Below are 20,549 nucleotides of genomic sequence, written 5' to 3'. Positions count from 1 at the left end.
AAAACAAAATTGCATCTGAACCTGAGCTAAACTCTCAAATTTTCTTGGGAAGCTCAGAGAACTGCAGCAAGAACAGAATAAAATTCTGAACATAATTCAATTATTCTCTTAGTCGCACTTGGTAGTGGATCTCTTCTCTGAATACTCTCTGTGAACTGTGTAGAAAGCTCTTTAAGAGACATACTGTAATGTACTGGCCTTTATAAATGTTACAGAAACATCGTCTGAGTAAAGGCATGATTGGATGGGATGGACTGTGGACAGAATGGCTGAATTCTGAGTTCAAACTGTTGTCAGTGGTCACATGGGCTGCAGCTTCAGCCAGCTAAGGTCATCTGACCTATAATAGAAAGAAAACCTCAGTAAAAACATTAACAATACATTAGAGCTCTGACAGTATTTGGTTGCTTTTAGCCTCTTTAAGCAATTTTTCTACATAAAAAATTGATATATATGAAAAAACATTTCTCCGAATACTGAAGCCTGATTGGTTCACGTCTGTGCTTTTCACAGACAAATTGCTTTTTAGCCTGCCAGAAAGGGCAGGGCTGGCTGCCCATTTAAGACGCGCAAAAGGCCATTTAGTCCGAATTTCTCAACTGAATAGCAATAGTGTTATATAGCAAATAGCATATGGGCAGTAGCATGGCAGGATACGCAACGCTAGTTCCCATTATCTCAGGGAACCAAGGTTAAGTTAGTAACCGGAGCATTCCCTTTCGATGCGGTTCACTCACATTGCATCAGTTTGTGACACGTATGGGGAATGCACTGCAAAACACCATGGGACATTTAGGTTATAGAACCTGATAAACCTGAAATGACCACCCGGCATAGATGTCAGCCATGGATATTCCAATAGACCAGGTCCAGGAGGAGGCCATTCCTCTGGTGGATTGAGGCAGGAACTCGAGGCAGGGAAACGTCCACTGAGAGAGCCTACAGGTCCACCAATTCGCTTAACTGATGCCAGAGCCAGCAGGAGAGCGGTCCTTAGCGAGAAAAGCCAAAGGTCGGCTGTCGAGAACTATGGATAGGTCCCAGGAAGGGACCATGTTGGGGTGAGGCAGGATTGGCCTCCTGGCCCCTCTGAGAAATCTGACCACCAGGTCATGTTTCCCAATCGACTGGCCAGCTATAGGGGAGCGGTACACTGCGATAGCTGCCATGTATACTTTGAGCATGGACAGATTGCATCCGCCATCCAACAGCTCCTGTAGAAAAGAGAATGGAAGCGATCTCACAAGACATGGCGTGTCTATATGCCGTGTTCTTGACCCTCTGGGGGAGGCTTTAAGGCTCCTGTTGAGAGGCCATAGGTGGAGGCTCCACAACTCAGGTTGGGGATGCAAGATTGACCCCTCTGCTTACGAAAGGAGGTCCCTTCTCAGCGGGATTGGCCATGGTGCTGCAGACAGCAGCTGGACCATTCCTGGGAACCATGACTGGTTTGGCTAATGCGTCCTTTCCCTCAAAAAGAATATTGGGCAGTGGATGTTCTCTTTTGAAGCAAAGAGATACACTTCCCCTTAGAGATTCACACCCTGTATAGCTCTTACTAACTGGAGATTGTCCTGTGCCCACAGGAGGAGGCGGCGCACCAGTCTGTTCAGTAGATGGGACCTGAGACCCCACTGGTTATTTATATAGGCTACCCCTGTCATGTTGTCCGACCGAACTAGGACATGGTACCCTCTGAGCTCCTGCTGAAATTCTCCAGGAAGTTGATGTGCCAGCTTGACATTGGCTCTGGCCAAGAGTCCAACCAGTCTTGGAGGCGTCTGTCACAACTACCTACCTTCTGTAGAGCCCAGTTCCATGCCCAACTGATACAGATGGGACGATTTCCAGGGGACCAGGTCTTTGGTACAGCTGTGGTTCACCCTGAGAATAATACGACCCTCGCGCCACGCTCAAGGTGGGACGCGGGCCTTCAACTAGTGTCGTAGGGACCGCAGACCCATTGGAACTACTGAGGAGGCTGCTGCAATGAGGCCCAGAAGCTTCTGAAATGTCTTCAAGGGGAGGTTGCTCCCCGGTCAGAATGCCGTTGCATAACTGCTGAATTTTCAGGGAGTGATACGGTAAAATCCAGGCCCGCATTTCGGACGAGTTGAATACTGCCCCCAGGATGTGTTGGCTGGGGGACAGCAAGCTCTTGTTCAAGTTGATTCTGAACCCCAGACTTGCTTGATGGCTGAGGAGCAGAGACCTGTGCGCACACAGTTCCTCTTTTGTTTGGGCTAAGAGCAACCAATCGTCAAGGTAATTCAGGATGTAAACCCTCCTTTGCCTCAGGGGGGAGAGAGCTGCACCCATGCATTATGTAAAAGTGCGAATACAAGAGGATTTGATATACAAGAGGATTTGCTTTAAAGTTAGCATTCTGAATGGCCGTCTCACCAGAGTGAGGTTCAGAAATCTTAAGTCGATGATGGGCCTGAGACCGGCATCCCTCTTGTGGATGAGGAAGTATTCCTTGCTATGGGCTGGGGGGCCTTTTCTAACACACCCTTTACTAACAGAACCTGTTCTTCAGCTCAGAGGTCATGAGAGTTGGCGTCCGAGACTGAAGTGTAAGTCATACCCCTGAAGTATGGCCACCTCTTTGAAGGCTGCCGGGTCAGGGCCGCTCTAGTCCATGTCACAGAGGAGTTTTGCCTGGTATACATGGAGGACCCCCATAATCCGAGAGCGTCCAGACTGGCTTCGCCCTCTACACGATGGCTATGAAGAATGGTTGCCTTGTCCGATGAGTCCCATTTTCTATTATATCACGTGGACAGCTGTGTGCGTGTGTGCCATTTACCTCAGGAAGGGATGGCAACACGATGCACTTTGGGACGAAGACAAACCGGAAGTGTCCTCTTTCAGCAGGATAATGCACTCTGCCAGGAATGGTTTGAGGAACATGATGAAGAGTTCATTGTGTTGCCCTGGCCTCAAAATTCCCTTGATCTCAATCCAGCTGAGCATCTGTGGGATTTGCTGGACCAACAAGTTCAATCTACAGCGGTTCCACCTCTCAAATTACAGGACTTGAAGGATCTGCTGCTAATGTCTTGGTGCCAGAAAGGACACCTTCAGAGTCCATGCCTCAGTGGGTCTGCGCTGTTTTAGCAGGTGACCAACAGCACATTAGGCAGGTGGTCATAATGTTTTGGCTCATCTATGTATACTATAGTGAGTTGTGTAAAAAAAATTTACTAATCTATAAGCATGCCAATAAATTCGATTTTTGAAAAGCCATTAGTGGACCCCAGCAGGGGCTAACTAGGTTAATGCTAACCAGCCAAGATTCCTTTGTTGTATCGGTTGTTTAGAATGTTAAATAAAATGAATGATGAATTAATGATTTAGTGCACTTTAACTTCACTGAAGGATATCTGTATTTTAATATATAACTGAGTTCTCACTCACTCTGCATCCGCCTTTGTAATCACTCTTCCTTCTGCCAACATTTCTGCAACCACAGAGACAGCTGGTTCAACATTCAATCCTGCTGCAGCCACCACCTCATCATGCCTGTAGTTTAAAGTACAAAGCCAATATTTAACAATTTAATAAGAAAACTGTTATAAAGACTGGAAGTCACAAACCTACAGCTTCTTACTTGAGGTAAAGTACCAAAAACTTCATGTTCTCAAATTTCCCTTTCAGCACCATCTCAGTGTATCCCTCCCCATACCCTGTGCATAATGAAGAATAAGAACATAATTACGGACAAATCCTCATATTTTACTATCCTTAAAGCATGTCGAGCATGTAAGTAAAAGGCCGTACCCGTGTAACGAATGGTTCTCCCTAGCAGGACGGTCCAATAGAATGGCACTGTGTTTAGCTCCACCTCCTTGCTCAACATGTTAAAGGCTGCAATCCTTCCTAAAAATATTTTTTTTTATAATGGTATCAAAGCAATGTTTATTTTCATGCTTGTAAAGACTAGTGATGCACCAAAATGATTTGTTTAACTGAAACCAAAATCTAAAGTTTTGATTTAGCCAAAACCCAAAACTGATAATAAAGTTTTGGTAATTCCGTAAATTTGGTAATTGTCGGTCAATGACCCAAAATTGTGGCAATTTTGAAAAAAGGTTCTATACGGCACTAAAAGTGGTTCCTCTATGATTACGACGAAGAACGACTTTTAGTGCCATATAGAACCTTTTTTTTTAGAGTGTAATGTACTTCTAAAAGTTGACAAAATAACCAGATGTACACATCTAAAAATGTTTGATTACCATGTGCCTGCGCTATCTGCCAGTGGCCGATGTTCACTTTCTGGCCTTTTGCCATTTTGAGAGGAAAGGAGGTTAGATCTCCTGCGCAGAAGACGTCTGTTATGTTGGTCCTCATGTACTAGACAGACAGGAACACGATTGAAGAGTTTGGAAGTGTAAGGTGACTGTTAAAACTCAAGGAAATTGGTCATAAACACTTACCTCATCCACAATGACATAGTTCTTCGAATCCATCCTTATCGGACTCCCTTTCAAAAACTCCGAATTGGGATTGACACCTTGTATGGAGATAATAGTGAGACGAGAGCACAAAACTGTTGTTCCCGTTATTGAAGTAGCACTTTGTTTTCTGTTCGACTATCAGAGGTGTCAAGTAACGAAGTACAAATACTTCGTTACCTTACTTAAGTAGAAATTTTGAGTATCTATACTTTACTGGAGTAATTATTTTTCAGCCTACTTTTTACTTCTACTCCTTACATTTTCAAGCAATTATCTGTACTTTCTACTCCTTACATTTTAATAATAGCCTCGTTACTCCTATTCCATTTCGGCATGTTTTCATTCCGGCTTGTCGTCAAAAAAAACTATCCAGATAAATCGCGCCATGCAGATAGAGTGAATTTGATTGTGGTTGGATGAGAAGGATAAGCACAAACCATTCCGACACCCTATTGGGTTGTAGGCGATCAATCACGCCTGCACCTGCACAAATCACACACACCATGTGGCCAGATAGGGCGGGTTCTCGCGACGAGCACGCACTTTCAGCCAATCAGCGATCAGCTGGCAGACGTGCTCATTCATGACTTTAGCCGGGTTTTTAGCCTATGTTTTTAGCGCGATAACTCGTAGCTGTATATTCCAGTGATCGCTATGACAGTGGAATAAATATACAGTAAGTTGTTTCTACAGTAAAGAGTGGGAGAGTGACTCAACTCTCAAACGTGAATTACACCTGTGACACGAAGACTATTTAAATATAACCGTGACTCCTGTCCATCATCATATACACACTTAGGACATCTGCAACTAGCGACACCGACAGCTGCTGAAAGATGTTAAAATCAACCATTAATCCGTTTTGACTATGCTAAGTTTATGTGCCATGTACTTCACGAAAGACATGCTGTAGTTTTGTCAAAGCAAAGTGCAACACAAAGGTAAGCGCATTGTTGTTTTTTGTTGGCAGATTATTGTACAGTATCAATGAATTATGCATTTTGGCAGTGGTGTGTGCATTAACGCGTGAAATGCCTGTTAATTACATTGCTTTTTCCAATCTCTATAGGCCTATTAGGCACTTTTTGCACATAAATTGGCTTCTTACTGTTGACATTGAAAATGATGCATGTGTTTTTCCGAGGGATAGCCGTTTTGACAGTTTCTACCTGGACATATACTATATAGTCATATTTGATCTGTTTTACTGGGAAATAGATTTTTTTTTTATCATTAATGTTATGTTTTAAGGAGATAAAATGGTAACTTACTTATCAACCTTGATTGGTATGGCAATAAAATAATATCACATTATTTTGACAGTTAAAGTTTTTTTTTTTTTTTCTTGGAGTGACTAACTTAGTTGCCTATAAGTATTGTAAAGGTGCAAAAAGTCAAAATTCAGAGGCATGTTATCAATAACTGTTTTTTTTATATATAAATGTTCATTTGGTGAGTTTTTGGGCTGGAAATCTTCGACCCAATCTGGCAACACTGATCACACATTCAAATAATGGTTTTTGATAACATGCCTCTGAATTTTGACTTTTTGCACCTTAACATTATTTATAGGCAACTAGTCATCAAATCTTCCGCTCCATGAAACACGTTAATGCTCAGTAGTACACATTTGGTTCTTTAATGTATTTGCATTGTCCTAAAATGCGTTAATTTTCAATGGGAATATATGCGGCTGAAACGCATAGTGCATCTAAACATTTTCAACATTAACCTTTTAATATAACATTATAGTCATTATGGCCTTTAGAAAAATGTTTTTTGAGGAGGTGGGGTATGCACTGTGGCACGGCCTAATCTTTTGTCCTTAAAGGGATACTTCACCCAAAAATGAAAATTCTGTCATCATTTACTCACCCTCAAGTTGTTCCAACCAGTATGAGTTTCTTTGTTCTGAAGATATTTTGAAGAATGTTTGTAACCAAGCAGATTATATGCAACCATTGACAGCCATAGCATTTTCCCCCTACTATGGCAGTCAATGGTTGCTCTATCTGCTTGATTACAAACATTCTTCAAAATATCTTCAGAACAAAGAAACTCATACAGGTTTGGAACAACTTGAGGGTGAGTAAATGATGACAGAATTTTCATTTTTGGGTGAAACTTTAATGGCATTTTTTCCCCTTACATTACTTTTACTTTTATACTTTAAGTAGTTTTGAAACCAGTACTTTTACACTTTTACTTGCGCTTGAGTTGATACTTCAACTTCTACAGAAGTCTTTTTAAACCCTAGTATCTATACTTCTACTTGAGTAATGAATGCGAATACTTTTGACACCTCTGACGACTATACATACCAATTCCAACAATTATCAAATCAGCTTCAATTGTGATACCGCTCTTCAGTTTCACCGCCTTAACCTGTGAAAAAACATGCAAGTCATAATGAACTAGGTGAAAAATCCAGTAACACTTTATGGTAACACTTTATTTTACAGTGTCCATGTTACACGTTACATGTTCTTACCATAGTAATAACAGTAAATTATGCATAATTGCATTCAACTAACCCTCAACCAAACCCTAAGTATATGCAGTTAATTAATATTACTCAGTACTTAAATATATAATTACACTGTAACAATGACACCTTAAAATAAAGTCTAACCCACTTTATTTTAGTGTCCCTGTTACATGTACTTACTATATTAATAACAGTAAAGTATGCATACTTAAATAAGTAAGCAACTAACTCTAAACTAAACCCAAACCCTATAATTATATAGTAAGTTAAGTACAAGTTAATTAATATTTCTCAGTACTTGTTTGTATAATTACACTGTAACAAGGACATCTTAAAATAAAGTATAACAAAAGTGCCCATCATCCAGATAATCAATTTCAGTTCATGAACTTCCAATGGAATGGACTAAGTTGATCTTACCCTCCTGTTTTCCCCTTGAACCTCTGTGACAGCGTCATTCATGTAGAACTTCACCCCTCTCTCTTCCAGCATCTCAAAGAACAAGCAAAACAGAATAAGAAGATCATCATAGGCTAAAGCTGATAAAGTAAATATTTGTATGACTGAGATGGTTGTATTGGCCCTTATCACATACCAACATGGTGACCTTCCCTAATTCGGGGCCCAGAGTCCTCTGATAGGGGAGTTCACTGCTTCCAATGATTGTGATACTACTGGCCATATCTATCATATAGGCCGCCACTTCCATGCCTTTAATGCCGCACACATGTTGAAAAAAATAATTCACATAATACTTGTCATCCCCCTTATGTTATTCCAAACCTACATGACTTTCACTTGTGGAACACAAAAGGAGATATTCTGATCTATCTACAGTGCATCCTGAAAGTATTCACAGCGCTTCATTTTTTCCGCATTTTGTTGTTACAGCCTTATTCCAAAATGGATTCAATTCATTTTTTCCCTCAAAATTCTACAAACAATATCCCATAATGACAACGTGAAAGAAGTTTGTTTGAAATCTTTGCAAATTTATTAAGTAAAAAACTGAATAAAAATCACATAAGTAGTCACAGCCTTTGCTCAATATTTTGTTGAAGCACCTTTGGCACCAATTACAGCCTCAAGTCTTTTTGAGTATGATGCTACAAGCTTGGCACACCTATTTTTGGCCAGTTTCTCCCATTCTTCTTTGCAGGATCTCTCAAGCTCCATCAGGTTGGATGGGGAGCATCGGTGCACAGCCATTTTCAGATCTCTCCAGAGATGTTCAATCAGGTTCAAGTCTGGGCTCTGGCTGGGCCACTCAAGGACATTCACAGAGTTGTTCCATAGCCACTCCTTTGTTATCTTGGCTGTGTGCTTATGGTCGTTGTCCTGTTGGAAGATGAACCTTTGCCCCAGTCTGAGCTCCAGAGCGCTCTGGAGCAGGTTTTCATCAAGGATGTCTCTGTGCATTGCTGCATTCATCTTTCCCTCGATCCTGACTAGTCTCCCAGTTCCTGCCGCTGAAAAACATCCCCACAGCATGATGCTGCCACCACCATGCTTCACTGTAGGGATGGTATTGGCCAGTGATGCACAATGACTGGTTCAATCTTTGTTTCATCAGACCAGAGAATTTTGTTTCTCATGGTCTGAGAGTCCTTCAGGTGCCTTTTGGCAAACTCCAGGCGGGCTGTCATGTGCCTTTTACTGAGGAGTGGCTTCCGTCTGGCCAATCTACCATACAGGCCTGATTGGTGGAGTGCTGCAGAGATGGTTCTTCTTCTGGAAGGTTCTCCTCTCTCCACAGAGAAACACTGGAGCTCTGTCAGAGTGACCATCAGGTTCTTGATCACCTCCCTGACTAAGGTCCTTCTCACCTGATCGTTCAGTTTGGCTGGTCCAGAGCGCTCTGGAGCAGGTTTTCATCAAGGATGTCTCTGTGCATTGCTGCATTCATCTTTCCCTCGACCCTGACTAGTCTCCCAGCTCCTGCCACTGAGAAACATCCCCACAGCATGATGCTGCCACCACCATCTTTCACTGTAGGGATGGTATTGGCCAGATGATGAGTGGTGCCTGGTTTCCTCCAGACATGATGCTTGCAGAGTTGTTCTTCTGGAAGTTTCTCCTCTCTCCACAGAGAAACACTGGAGCTCTGTCAGAGTAACCATCGCTCAGTTTGGCTGGGCGGCCAGCTCTAGGAAGAGTCCTGGTGGTTCCAAACTTCTTCCATTTACGGATGATTGAGGCCACTGTGCTCATCGGGATCTTCAATGCTGCAGAAATATTACTGTACCCTTCCCCAGATCTGTGTCTCGATACAATCCTGTCTCAGAGGTCTACAGACAATTCCTTGGACTTCATGGCTTGGTTTGTGCTCTGACATGCACTGTTAACTGTGGGACCTTATATAGACAGGTGTGTGCCTTTCCAAATCATGTCCAATCAACTGAATTTACCACAGGTGGACTCCAATCAAGTTGTAGAAACATCTCAAGGATGATCAGTGGAATGCACCTGAGCTCAATTTTGAGTGTTGGAAATCTTGTGAATACTTATGTACATGTGATTTTTTTATTTATTTTTTTATATATAAATTTGCAGAGATTTCAAACAAATTTCTTTCACGTTGTCATTATGGGGTATTGTTTGTACACTTTTGAGGAAAATAATGAATTTAATTCATTTTAGAATAAGGCTGTAACATAACAAAATGGGGAAAAAGTGAAACGCTGTGAAAATCTATCAGATGTGATAGAGAGAGTGTGTGTTTAGTGTGTTTACCAACAAAGGAAGTGCCCAAAACGACTGTCCTGCAGCCCATACAGGCGTAGTGGATGCTCCTGGCATCCTCCGGTGTTTCCAACATCAGCACGTTTTCCAGATCTGCACCAGGGCAATCTAGGCATTTTGCTCTGAAGAACAAAGATCGAGCAGTGTGTAAGTCTTGAGTGGATAAAAGTTGAGTAAATTATGAAAAATAATACTGTATCAAGACATGTAAATAGTAACAGTTAAATAATACTTTATATACATAATTATCATCAAATACTTACCTGCATCCCGTTGCAATAAGGATTTGGTCATAGCCCTGGATTAAGCCATCATCAAATGTCACTGTTTTCTTGTTTGTATCTATCGATAAAGCCTGCACAAAGAACAGCTCTGAGATTGTCATATGTCTCTTGTGGTATAAATGAGAAAGCACCCAAGATTTACTCTCACCTCTTTTTTCAGCCAGACCTCAATATCATACTCGTGGAAAAAATCCATTCTTCTCATTAAGAGACTTTCACTCTCAGCATTCATTACCTAAATCCAGATTGGGTTAAACTTTATTAATAAAGCAATGTAAAAAAAAAATGTATTTCCAAAAAATGAAGTAGAATCAATCAGTTGAGTGAACAATTGAATCCATAATATTCATATAAACCTACTGGGACTACGTAACCTACAGAACGGATCTCAAAAAAAAAAAAAAAACGTTATTTCCACAGGCGTTTCCACCTGAAAATGCGAATGTAGTCTCTGTTGCAAAAGTGTTCTCCCCTGCAAAGCTAATTTTAGCATTAGTTTTCAAAGATCTTGTGCCTCACCTTGCTGAGTCTGGTTTTGTCATAAGGAAGGAGGTCGTCCCTAGATACCATAATGATTCTGCCGCCATAGTTTTCTTGCCGTAGTGTCTCGGCACACATCAAAGAGGCTGCGCCTGTGCTTGACAATACACACCAGCATCCACCAACATTAAAACTGTCACAGCAAATAAAGGGAATCTGTATCAGACATTTTTCTCTCACCTCCTCCTAGGAGCATCACAGTATGCAACACCCTCTGATCTCTGGCCCCCATCCATTTTATACGTTTAGGCTGACCCTGAATCTGATTAGAAAAAAATATATTTTTAACATTTTACTGGCAGAACTGTCCTGATTTTGATTTTGGTTTCATTCTTTTTATATAGAAGATCAAATGTCTATAAGAAGGTACTTTACCCTTTTCTTTACAGACACATAAACTTTGTTGTTTTCGACTTTCACCTGTCAAGAAAAAATCAGATTAAATAATTTAAATATGTTAGCATGTACAGTACCGGTCAAAAGTTTAGAATAATTTGAAATCCAAATTTAAAAGTTTGAATAATTGTAATGTTTTTTTTTTGAAAGAAGCTTATTTGATTAAAAAATATTCCTATAATAGTAAATAATATTTACATTGTAAAATATTAACTGTTTTCTATGTTACTATATTTTAAAATGCAATTTATGTGATGCAAAGCTGAATTTGCAGCATCATTACTCCAGTCTTCAGTGTCACATGATCCTTTTTTTTTTACTGATTTGCTGCTTAGTTATTATCAATTATTATTGGTGCTCCAATCATGTTAATGATCATTTTCCCCCCAGGACAAGAAAGATTTTTTTTTAAACATTATAAATGTCTTTATTGTCACTTTTGATAAATTTAATGCATTCTTGCCGAATAATGTATAATAAATAATTAATGTATAATAAATAAATATATATATTACATTAAACATATTATTTAAATGATTATGTTCAACAGTACAAAACTGTATGATAATACAGCTAATTTTAGTTATGTGTATATGAATCTATGTCACCGTGCCTTGTGGCAGGGCAGACAGTCAATTCCAGGATACTCCTCCAAGTCACCGGTCTTCACATTGAAACAGGAACCATGCCAGGGACAGCGGACCCTTTGACCTGACAGCACCCCTGCAGAGGAACCCCAAACACCTACTGTATTAACCCTTCACTTCTCCCATATTATTTATCTATAAAGACAGAAGTCAGTTGCATGCACTACCTTTGCTCAGTGGAGCACCATAGTGTGTGCATTGGTTACTGATGGCACTGTACACCCCATCACAGCGTGCCAGCAAAACATTGTGCTCACCAACCTCAACCTCCATCATTCTAGATCACAAGAACAACCAAAATCAGAAATCTCGGATTTTACACAGCGAGTGTCCTTCAACAAAACATATGACATAAAATACATTTACAGTCATAAAAACAAACCTGATGCAACCCATTGTATATCCAAACAGTTTTGTAATTATTTCATAAATAAATAGGTATATTATAAATATAATGCACATGAACATGGCAGGCATTTCTATGGAACCTACTCTCCATCTCTGAGTTCTGACTCGTCACATACGACATCTGTCACCTCTTCCTCTGGATCCAAACCAGCCACTAAACCTATAACCGTAACCACCAGGATAAAATGATAAATGATAATGATCAACATAGCAAGAGCAATGCCCTGGAGAAAAGCATGATATCACAATCATTTCAACACCATTTTATGAATAAGATTATGAAAAGTCAACAGCATAGTCACACTATCAGTGTGAACATTAAGAATTGCTTAGTTTATTAACCAGATTAACCAAATAAAGTAACCTGAAAACCTGGTCCAAACTATTTAAAAAAAAAAAAAAAAAAAAAGACTGGATGCTTACCTGAATGTTTCTCAGACATCACAGACTGAACAGTAAGAGAAGACTTTCTCCTATTTTTTTTAACTATCCTTTCTGTCGACAGCTGTCATACAATCAAACTCTCGGGACGGCTGTCATGACCGTAATGATTGGTTCACAAGTCCCTAATCCAGGAGGCCAGACCTGTCCTTTAGACATTTCATCATTCGGATGCTCAAACTCACTCATGAAGTTGGTTACTCCAAAAAAAGAGAGTTTTGGGGGCGGAAAAAAGAAAATTGAGATTGCAAAAGCGTGAAGTGTTTCCAAAGGATTGCATAAAGTGTATAGAGGGTATTTAGTTGTAGAAGAGCAATGCCATTTGTTGTGGCATAACAACAGAAGAGAGAACGGCTGAGCAAGCAGCACACAACAATAGACACACGTGCACAGGGCAAAGTGCGTGACTCTGCACCTCTCTCTGAAACACTGACGCTCGTGTTCATATGTTCCTTTCAAGATACAATTGATATAAGTAGAGTTTATATTGACAGATATTACTACAATCAAATACTAAGACAGGCCACACTGACTACACTGTTCTATACTATCAAGTAAAGCAGTTTTTCACAGGTAAATCCACATCATGGACCAAAGTTGAATCACTGTTGAAAAATGTTTATAAGCATTTTTTTCCCCTTTTAAACAACAACTGACATTATTTAAACTGTATATTTCTGATACAGTGAAATTCTTTATTATTCCCCCTTAGCAGGAGAGAAAAGACAATTATAGAAGAGAAGTAGAAGCCAAACATATAGTTGTAGCACAGGGGTTAAAGTGATAGGTCACCCAAAAATCATCATTTACTCCCTCATGTTGCTCAGAACCTGTATGAATTTCTTTCTCCTGTTGAACAAAAAAGAAGATATTCTGAAGAATGTCGGAAACCAAACAGCTGATGGACCCCATTGACTTCCATAGTTTTTTTTCCTATATGGAAGTCAATGGGGTCCATCGACTGTTTGGTTAACCACATTCTTCAAAATATGTGGGTGAACTATCCCTTTAAACTCAGATTCATTGTGCAAAATAAAATCTAATTAAGATCACAGCAACATGAATCTGGATATATTTGTGCCTGATAATCTTTGTGTGACAAACTATAAAGTGTTTGTACAATCTCTGAATTTGTATCTGTCCCCATTATCTTTAGACCTTTATGTAACTCAAATTATCTTTGTCCACTCCACTATAGTATAACACATTTCTCACAACATTTTCTCTCGACAGAGATCTTTGTCTTCAGAGGTCAAAACTTTTGTTGACCCAAATGTAACATGCACCAGAAATATGCACTAAATTTAGATTTGATTTTCACATTTGTAAAAAAAAAAAAAAAAGAAAGAAACTTTGACAAAATGTTTTGCAGCCATGAAAGACGATTTACTGATGCTTGACAGCATAGGCGTAATTCTATGGGGGGACAGGGGGACACGCCCCCCCCCCCCCCCCAATATTCAAAGAAGGACAATTTACCCCCCCCCCCCCCCCCCCAATATTTGATCATACTGTATGATTATGCGGGCAATATCGATGTGATTGCAAATACGTCTTTCTTTCCAGCTCCGAAAATATAAAATCCCGGCAGATCCATTTCCCAAATCCATTCGACTGGCCTTACACTATACACTAACAAAACCTATTTCTCCTGAAATCCATGTCATGTTTTCCCTATACCTTTAGTAGTTCGACGGACAAGTAGCCTGATAAAACGTAATTAACAAAAATAACTAGGGAATCACCAAAATGCAAGAATGATTCTGCATTCATTACTGTAAGTGGCGATTGACAGTGAATGATAATGTATAATGAACTGACGGTAACGTTGCACTGTTGACGCTCGCGCAGCCTCTCGAGGAGAAATCGAAACATATGCACCGCTCACACAGAGAAACTCAGTAACACACTGCCGTAAATATGTAGAAATGTGGAGTTTATTTATATTTATAACATGATACAGTTGCAATGTCACATTACCAAGAGTGCTGTTTTCCTGAATAACATCACGACTGAAAATGTCATGCTGATTTCAAATGACAGCTCCATAAACAATTATTAACATTACGTCACTTACATTTTGATGCAATATTGAGTGTTTTTGTTCTATTTCAGCAGCGAAAATAGTTCCAAAAGATCATTGCAGAACGAGTCTCACCGCAACAGCGTGTTAGTGAATGATTCAGCGTTTTGAATGAATCTATAGAATCAAAGATTCAATGAACTATTCGTAAACGACCGCCTCATTCTTGAATGAATCAGTGTTTGAACAAATCGACTCAATGACTCGCTCATTAAGACGGTCACCTGCTGCCACCTACTGGTGCTTTAGTTTCATCTTTACAACATTTCTCATTTGTATATTCAAAAAATATTTAAAACAATCTCATAACATTATTTAATGCAGTTGTAATTTTTCAGTGTAAATTATTTAATTTTACTGGTAACAGCCAGTGTCGTCTTCTAATTTAATTTATTGATACAATTTAAGAATATAAAAGGAAATCTGAATCATAGCCTATATTTAATAAGATTAGGGGGAAATGCCCTTTATAAAAGGTAAAAATATCACAAATATGCATATGTCAAAGCTGATTGAACACTGGTGAGAATATTGCTTCAGAATAAATGTTATTTACAACACACACAAAAAAAAATATTTTGTATTGCCGATTACAGCCGATGTTGTATGTTACAGCCGATGCTGTAATCATTACAGGGTGAGTATACGTTGGTTTGACGATCAGATGTAAGAAAATTCCTTGTTGTGTTACACAATTACAAACATTCAAACTTTGACTTTTATTTTATTTTGATTAAAAAAATGTGAGCATGCGCCACCACAACAAGTCCCACAGCTGTCCCCCCCCCCAATGTGTGATTGACAATTTCGCCCTTGCTTGACAGCTTTAGGGCCGTCAAATGTGAGAAAGGAGCTGGTGTGGTTGGTAAGCAGTGGTCCAGCCCACTAGAGGGCAGCATTGAACTTTCTTGGGGCTGCTGGAATTATTGTAAACATCAAACTGCAGCTAATAATAATGATGAAGCAATTTCCTATTATAAATGGAAAAAGTAGTCATGCACTGTTATCAGATATTCTCGATCAGTTAAAAAGGCAAAATATTATTTAGTAAAAAGTATAGGGATAACTTGAATAATAAAATATCACATGTTTTTAAATGTTAAAACATTTTGTCGTGTTACTGTTTTTTTTTTTTTGTTACTTTTTTCCCCTATGGAAGTCAATGGTGACCCAGAGCGGCCTGGTTACAAACTTTCTTCAAAATATCTTCTTTTGTGTTCAAGACGAGAAAGAAACTCACACAGTACATGTTTGGAATGACACCACAGTAAATGGTGAACAATCCCCTTAAAGGGATAGTTCACCAAAAAATGAAAATTAGCCCATAATTTACTCACCCTCAAGTCATCCTAAGTGTATATGACATTCTTCTTTCAGACGAATAAAATCTTTTTTATATTACAGTTAAATAACAACAGTCCAGGCTAATCCAAGCATTAGAATTGGATTCATAGTTGCTCTGTTTTGAAGTCCATAAAAAGTGCATCTGTCCGTCAAATAACGTGCTCCACGCAGCTCTGGGGTGTTAATAAACACCCCAGGTCGGTCGAAAGTTTACTTGCTAAAGTTTTAAATATTAATATTTTTCTTACACAAACGCGTCGATTCGCTTCAGAAGGCCTTTATTAACACCCCAGAGCTGCGTGGAACACGTTATTTGACGGACAGATGCATTTTTTATGGACTTCAAAAACAGAGCAACTATGAATCTAATTCTAATGCTTGGATTAGCCTGGACTTTTGTAATATAACTCCGATTTTATTCGTCTGAAAGAAGAATGTCATATACACATCTAGGATGCCTTGCGGGTAAGTAAATTATGGGCTAATTTTCATTTTTGGGTGAACTATCCCTTTAAGACAATATTTCAGATCCAGCATTTCTGCACATTTGAGCTCTTCACACTTAAGAAGACAACTGAGAGACTCAAATATTTATAAATTTAGAAGACAAAATTGCAATGCAAACATATGACAAACAATGTGTGTGTGTGTAGTTCATTACATCATTAAATGTGTGCTTTGTAATCTAATTAACTGTTTTACGTTTATGCTCTTCGTTATTTTGTTTGTGTTATGATTTCACTCTTATGGTGTAACCAAGGTTTACAGCAGTGATTAACAACTACAAATCTAAATGGTATCCAGAGTCTGGTGGGGTGCTATAAAACATTCAAGCTCATTTGATTAAGTGGAGAGAAATTCCCTAGAGTCAGAGTATCCTGACTCTTATGCTTCAGTCCTCCATATTCAGCGGCTAAATATAGGATTTCTGTTGCTGACGTCATACAGAGTTATTTAGAATGAGTTTGGAACATATAATAATAAATAGCCTTTGATCTTAATAACGTCATGCTGCCATCTCAATGAAGGTGATTGCATTCGTTTGTTGTACTGACGTCTGCAGCTGCAGGAATCCTGAATATAACTGTGAAATTCTCTCCCGAGGAGAGAGCCTCTCACCAGACTGAAAAAGCAGTCTTGTGAGTGTTTTCTGTCCACTTACGGTAAAGCCATTGAATATTTGAATACAGCCTGGGGTTACAGGGGCTCATTAACTCAACCGTAAGTACTTGGTCCCCCTGCCAGGGATGTGGTGGGTGGGCGCTGAGGGCCCTATAGCACCCTGAATGGAGGGTGTTGTGTGGTGTGTTGGTGGGGGACGATGACATGTTATTCGGTTATTCTCTCTAATCAAATGAGCTTGAATGGTTTATAGCACCCCACCAGACCCTGGACCCCAATTATATTTGTTGTTGTTAATCACTGTAAAAGGCACAGTATGTAAGTTTCACCGCTAGAGGTCACTTATTCAAAACAAAGGTGTAGCTTGATGACGCAGTGAATGAGATTGGAATCATGGGAGTTGTGATCTTCACTTCCACAGCCGATGGAAAGCAATCCAACGGACTCATTGGATTGTTCATGGAAGAGCTAATGAATTAAGGTTTTATTAGCGTTACTGTGGTCAAATCAAATCAAATCAAATCAAATCACTTTATTGTCACACAGCCATGTACACAAGTGCAACAGCAGGTGAAATTCTTGGTGCAGTTCCGAGCAACATAGTAGTCACGACATGACATGTACAACATTTAGAGCAGCATCAGATTACACTGATGCGCCCACAATTACTCACAGCACAGTAAACTCTACAATAAACAATAAATAATTTACACAATGTGAGTGTGGTTCTCACAGCTTTAACCAATATACACATACTTACAATATACATATACTTTAAACAATATACTTTAAACAATATACTTTAAACAATATACACACTAAAACATACATTAAACAATATACATTACGCTATAATAATAATAATAATAGTATACAATGTACAGTATACATTATTATTCACAGTAGAGATCCAATGTGCAATAGGTGCTATATGATAAATAATAAATTATATAATGTGTATATAATGTGTGTGTATCGACAGTGGGTTGTGCTGAGTGATATTCTGTCCAGTGTGTGTTATGATCCTGATGGATCAAGAGTTCAGGAGTCTAATTGCTTGTGGGAAGAAGCTGTTCTGGAGTCGGCTGGTGCGTGTTCTGATGCTGCGGTACCGTCTGCCTGATGGCAGCAGTGAGAGCAGCCCATGGCTCGGGTGGCTAGAGTCTCTGATGATCCTCTGAGCTCTCTTCACACACCGCCTGGCGTAAATGTCCTGGAGGGAGGGAAGCTCACCTCCGATGATGCAGCTGGCCGTGCGCACTACCCTTTGCAGGGCTTTGCGGCTGCGGGCGGTACTGTTGCCGTACCAGGTGGTGATGCAGCCAGTCAGCAGGCTCTCTGTAGTGCTGGTGTAGAACCGTGTGAGGATGTGGCGGTTCATTCCAAACCTCCTCAGCCGTCGCAGGAAGAAAAGGCGCTGATGAGCCTTCTTCACAACGGCCTCGATGTGGACGGACCATGAGAGTTCCTCTGTGATGTGGACACCGAGGAACTTGAAGCTGCTGACTCTCTCCACCGGTGCTCCATCGATGGTGATGGGGCGGTGTTCTCTCTCATTCCTCCTGAAGTCGACCACCAGCTCCTTGGTCTTGCTGACGTTGAGGGAGAGGTTGTGCTCCTGACACCACCGTGTCAGAGTGTGCACCTCCTCTCTGTAGGCCGTTTCATCATTGTCAGTGATGAGACCTACCACCGTCGTATCGTCAGCAAACTTGATGATGGTGTTGGAGCTGTGGGTTGCCACACAGTCGTGTGTGTACAAAGAGTACAGGAGTGGGCTGAGAACACAGCCCTGAGGGGCTCCAGTGTTGAGAGTCAGTGGTGAGGAGATGTTACTGCCCATTCTGACCACCTGGCGTCTGTTTGACAGGAAGTCCAGGATCCAGCTGCATAACAGGCTGTTTAAGCCGAGAGCCCGGAGTTTAGTGTCAAGTATGGAGGGCACAATGGTGTTGAATGCTGAGCTGTAGTCTACAAACAGCATTCTCACATATGTGTTCCTCTTTTCCAGGTGGGAGAGGGCAGTGTGAATAGTGGATGAAATGGCATCATCAGTGGAGCGGTTTTTGCGGTATGCAAACTGCAGTGGGTCCAGTGAGGGGGGGAGAACAGAGCAGATGTGGTTTCTGACTAGTCTCTCAAAGCATTTGCTGATGATGGGGGTCAGAGCAACAGGACGCCAGTCGTTTAAGCAGGTGGTTTTTGCTTGCTTCGGTACAGGAACAATGGTGGACGTTTTGAAGCATGTGGGGACCACAGACAGGGAGAGGGACAGGTTAAAAATGTCCGTGAAAACTCCAGCCAGTTGGCGCGCGCACGCTCTGATGACGCGGCCCGGAATGCCGTCTGGACCCGCGGCTTTACGGACGTTCACCCGCCGGAAGGATCGGGTAACATCCGCTACAGATACGGAGAGTGCACTAACCTCTGTATCTTCAGCCACGAGCTCTCTCTCCGCGAGGGCGGTGTTAGTTCCCTCAAAGCGAGCATAGAAGGTGTTTAGCTCGTCCGGGAGAGAGGCAGCGGTGTTCACGGTGGAGTTTGTGTTCCCTTTGTAGTCCGTGATGGTGTTAATTCCCCTCCACATGCTTCTGGAGTCGGTGGTGTTGAACTGTCCTTCAATCTTGTCCCTGTACTGGCGTTTTGCTGCTCTGATGGTTTTCCGGAGGGCATAACTTGCTTGTTTATGCTCCTCCGCATTACCGGAGTTAATGAAGCAGGGCAGGGCAGAAGCAGTGGGAGCAGAACGAGGTCAGTGGTGTAAATGCTAATGTGAGACACCTGCGTGAGACACCGGTCTCAAGTCCCGTGGAGGAGCTCCGGAGCTTTTATTATGCTTATATGCCGCAGTCGGCCTGTTTGTTGTTTATGTTTATTTTATGATTAAAGTTACGTTTAACGTCCGTCTCCTTCCCTGAACTTTGTTACTCATACAGGTCAGTTTATTTGACAAATTAAAATTGTGGGGTAACGCAGCGCTGTTTAACTTGGTCAAAACTATAACACTAAAAATAAATTTGAGTGTGTTAAAGCTGAAAGTTATTATATAACATTACTCTGTAGCTCGGTGGACATTGCGGTACGCTAGATCAATATTAGAATATCATATTAATAGCCTAACACTGCATTCACACAGGGCGTCGGCATTAATGCTTGTGCGGGTGCTGAGACAACCGTCATAGTGACAACACAATCAAATTACTTTTCCGGTGTTGCATGAATGCAATTGGCTAGCGTCTGTGCTAGGGTATTTGCATAGGCGATCTTATTGGCTGACGCCCGTCAGGCGCTTGAAAAGTTTAAAAGTTTTCAACTTCTGCCGTGAGCAACACCAGTGACATGACGCAATGAAACCACAGTTCAGTTCGGCAACGCATGACAACACACATTCAAAGTAAATGAGAAATGTTAACGCTGACGCTCTGTGTGAATGCACCGTAAAAGCTGGATGACTTGTGTTGCTAAATGGCATGCAATTAATTTTAAAATATATTGTATTATGGAGAAAATTCTGTATTATTGTTACTACAAAAAAGCTCTTTCTGATTTTGCTATGTTAGCCACTTCACAAAATAGTGTTGTCTCTGAGGC

General features: G+C 40.6%; 1 protein-coding gene across 1 annotated transcript; it reads right to left on the bottom strand.

The window, feature by feature from the left end:
- Window positions 1–300: 300 nt before the first annotated feature.
- Window positions 301–12,410, bottom strand: aifm5 (apoptosis inducing factor mitochondria associated 5; the record flags this gene model as incomplete). Its single annotated transcript, XM_079834516.1, has 19 exons — window positions 301–340; window positions 3,421–3,525; window positions 3,614–3,689; window positions 3,784–3,882; window positions 4,242–4,359; window positions 4,443–4,519; window positions 6,785–6,848; window positions 7,372–7,443; window positions 7,547–7,662; window positions 9,685–9,815; window positions 9,957–10,048; window positions 10,126–10,212; window positions 10,497–10,609; window positions 10,698–10,779; window positions 10,893–10,937; window positions 11,527–11,636; window positions 11,728–11,837; window positions 12,053–12,128; window positions 12,392–12,410. The coding sequence occupies 19 exons, from the start codon at window positions 12,408–12,410 to the stop codon at window positions 301–303; spliced, it is 1,632 nt and encodes a 543-aa protein (XP_079690642.1).
- Window positions 12,411–20,549: the final 8,139 nt, after the last annotated feature.

The sequence above is a fragment of the Gobio gobio genome (genome assembly GCF_949357685.1).
Source record: "Gobio gobio genome assembly, chromosome: 14".
NCBI lineage: Eukaryota > Metazoa > Chordata > Actinopteri > Cypriniformes > Gobionidae > Gobio > Gobio gobio.
Note: the sequence above shows the minus strand (reverse complement) of the source record. Positions and strands in the feature narration are given on the sequence as shown.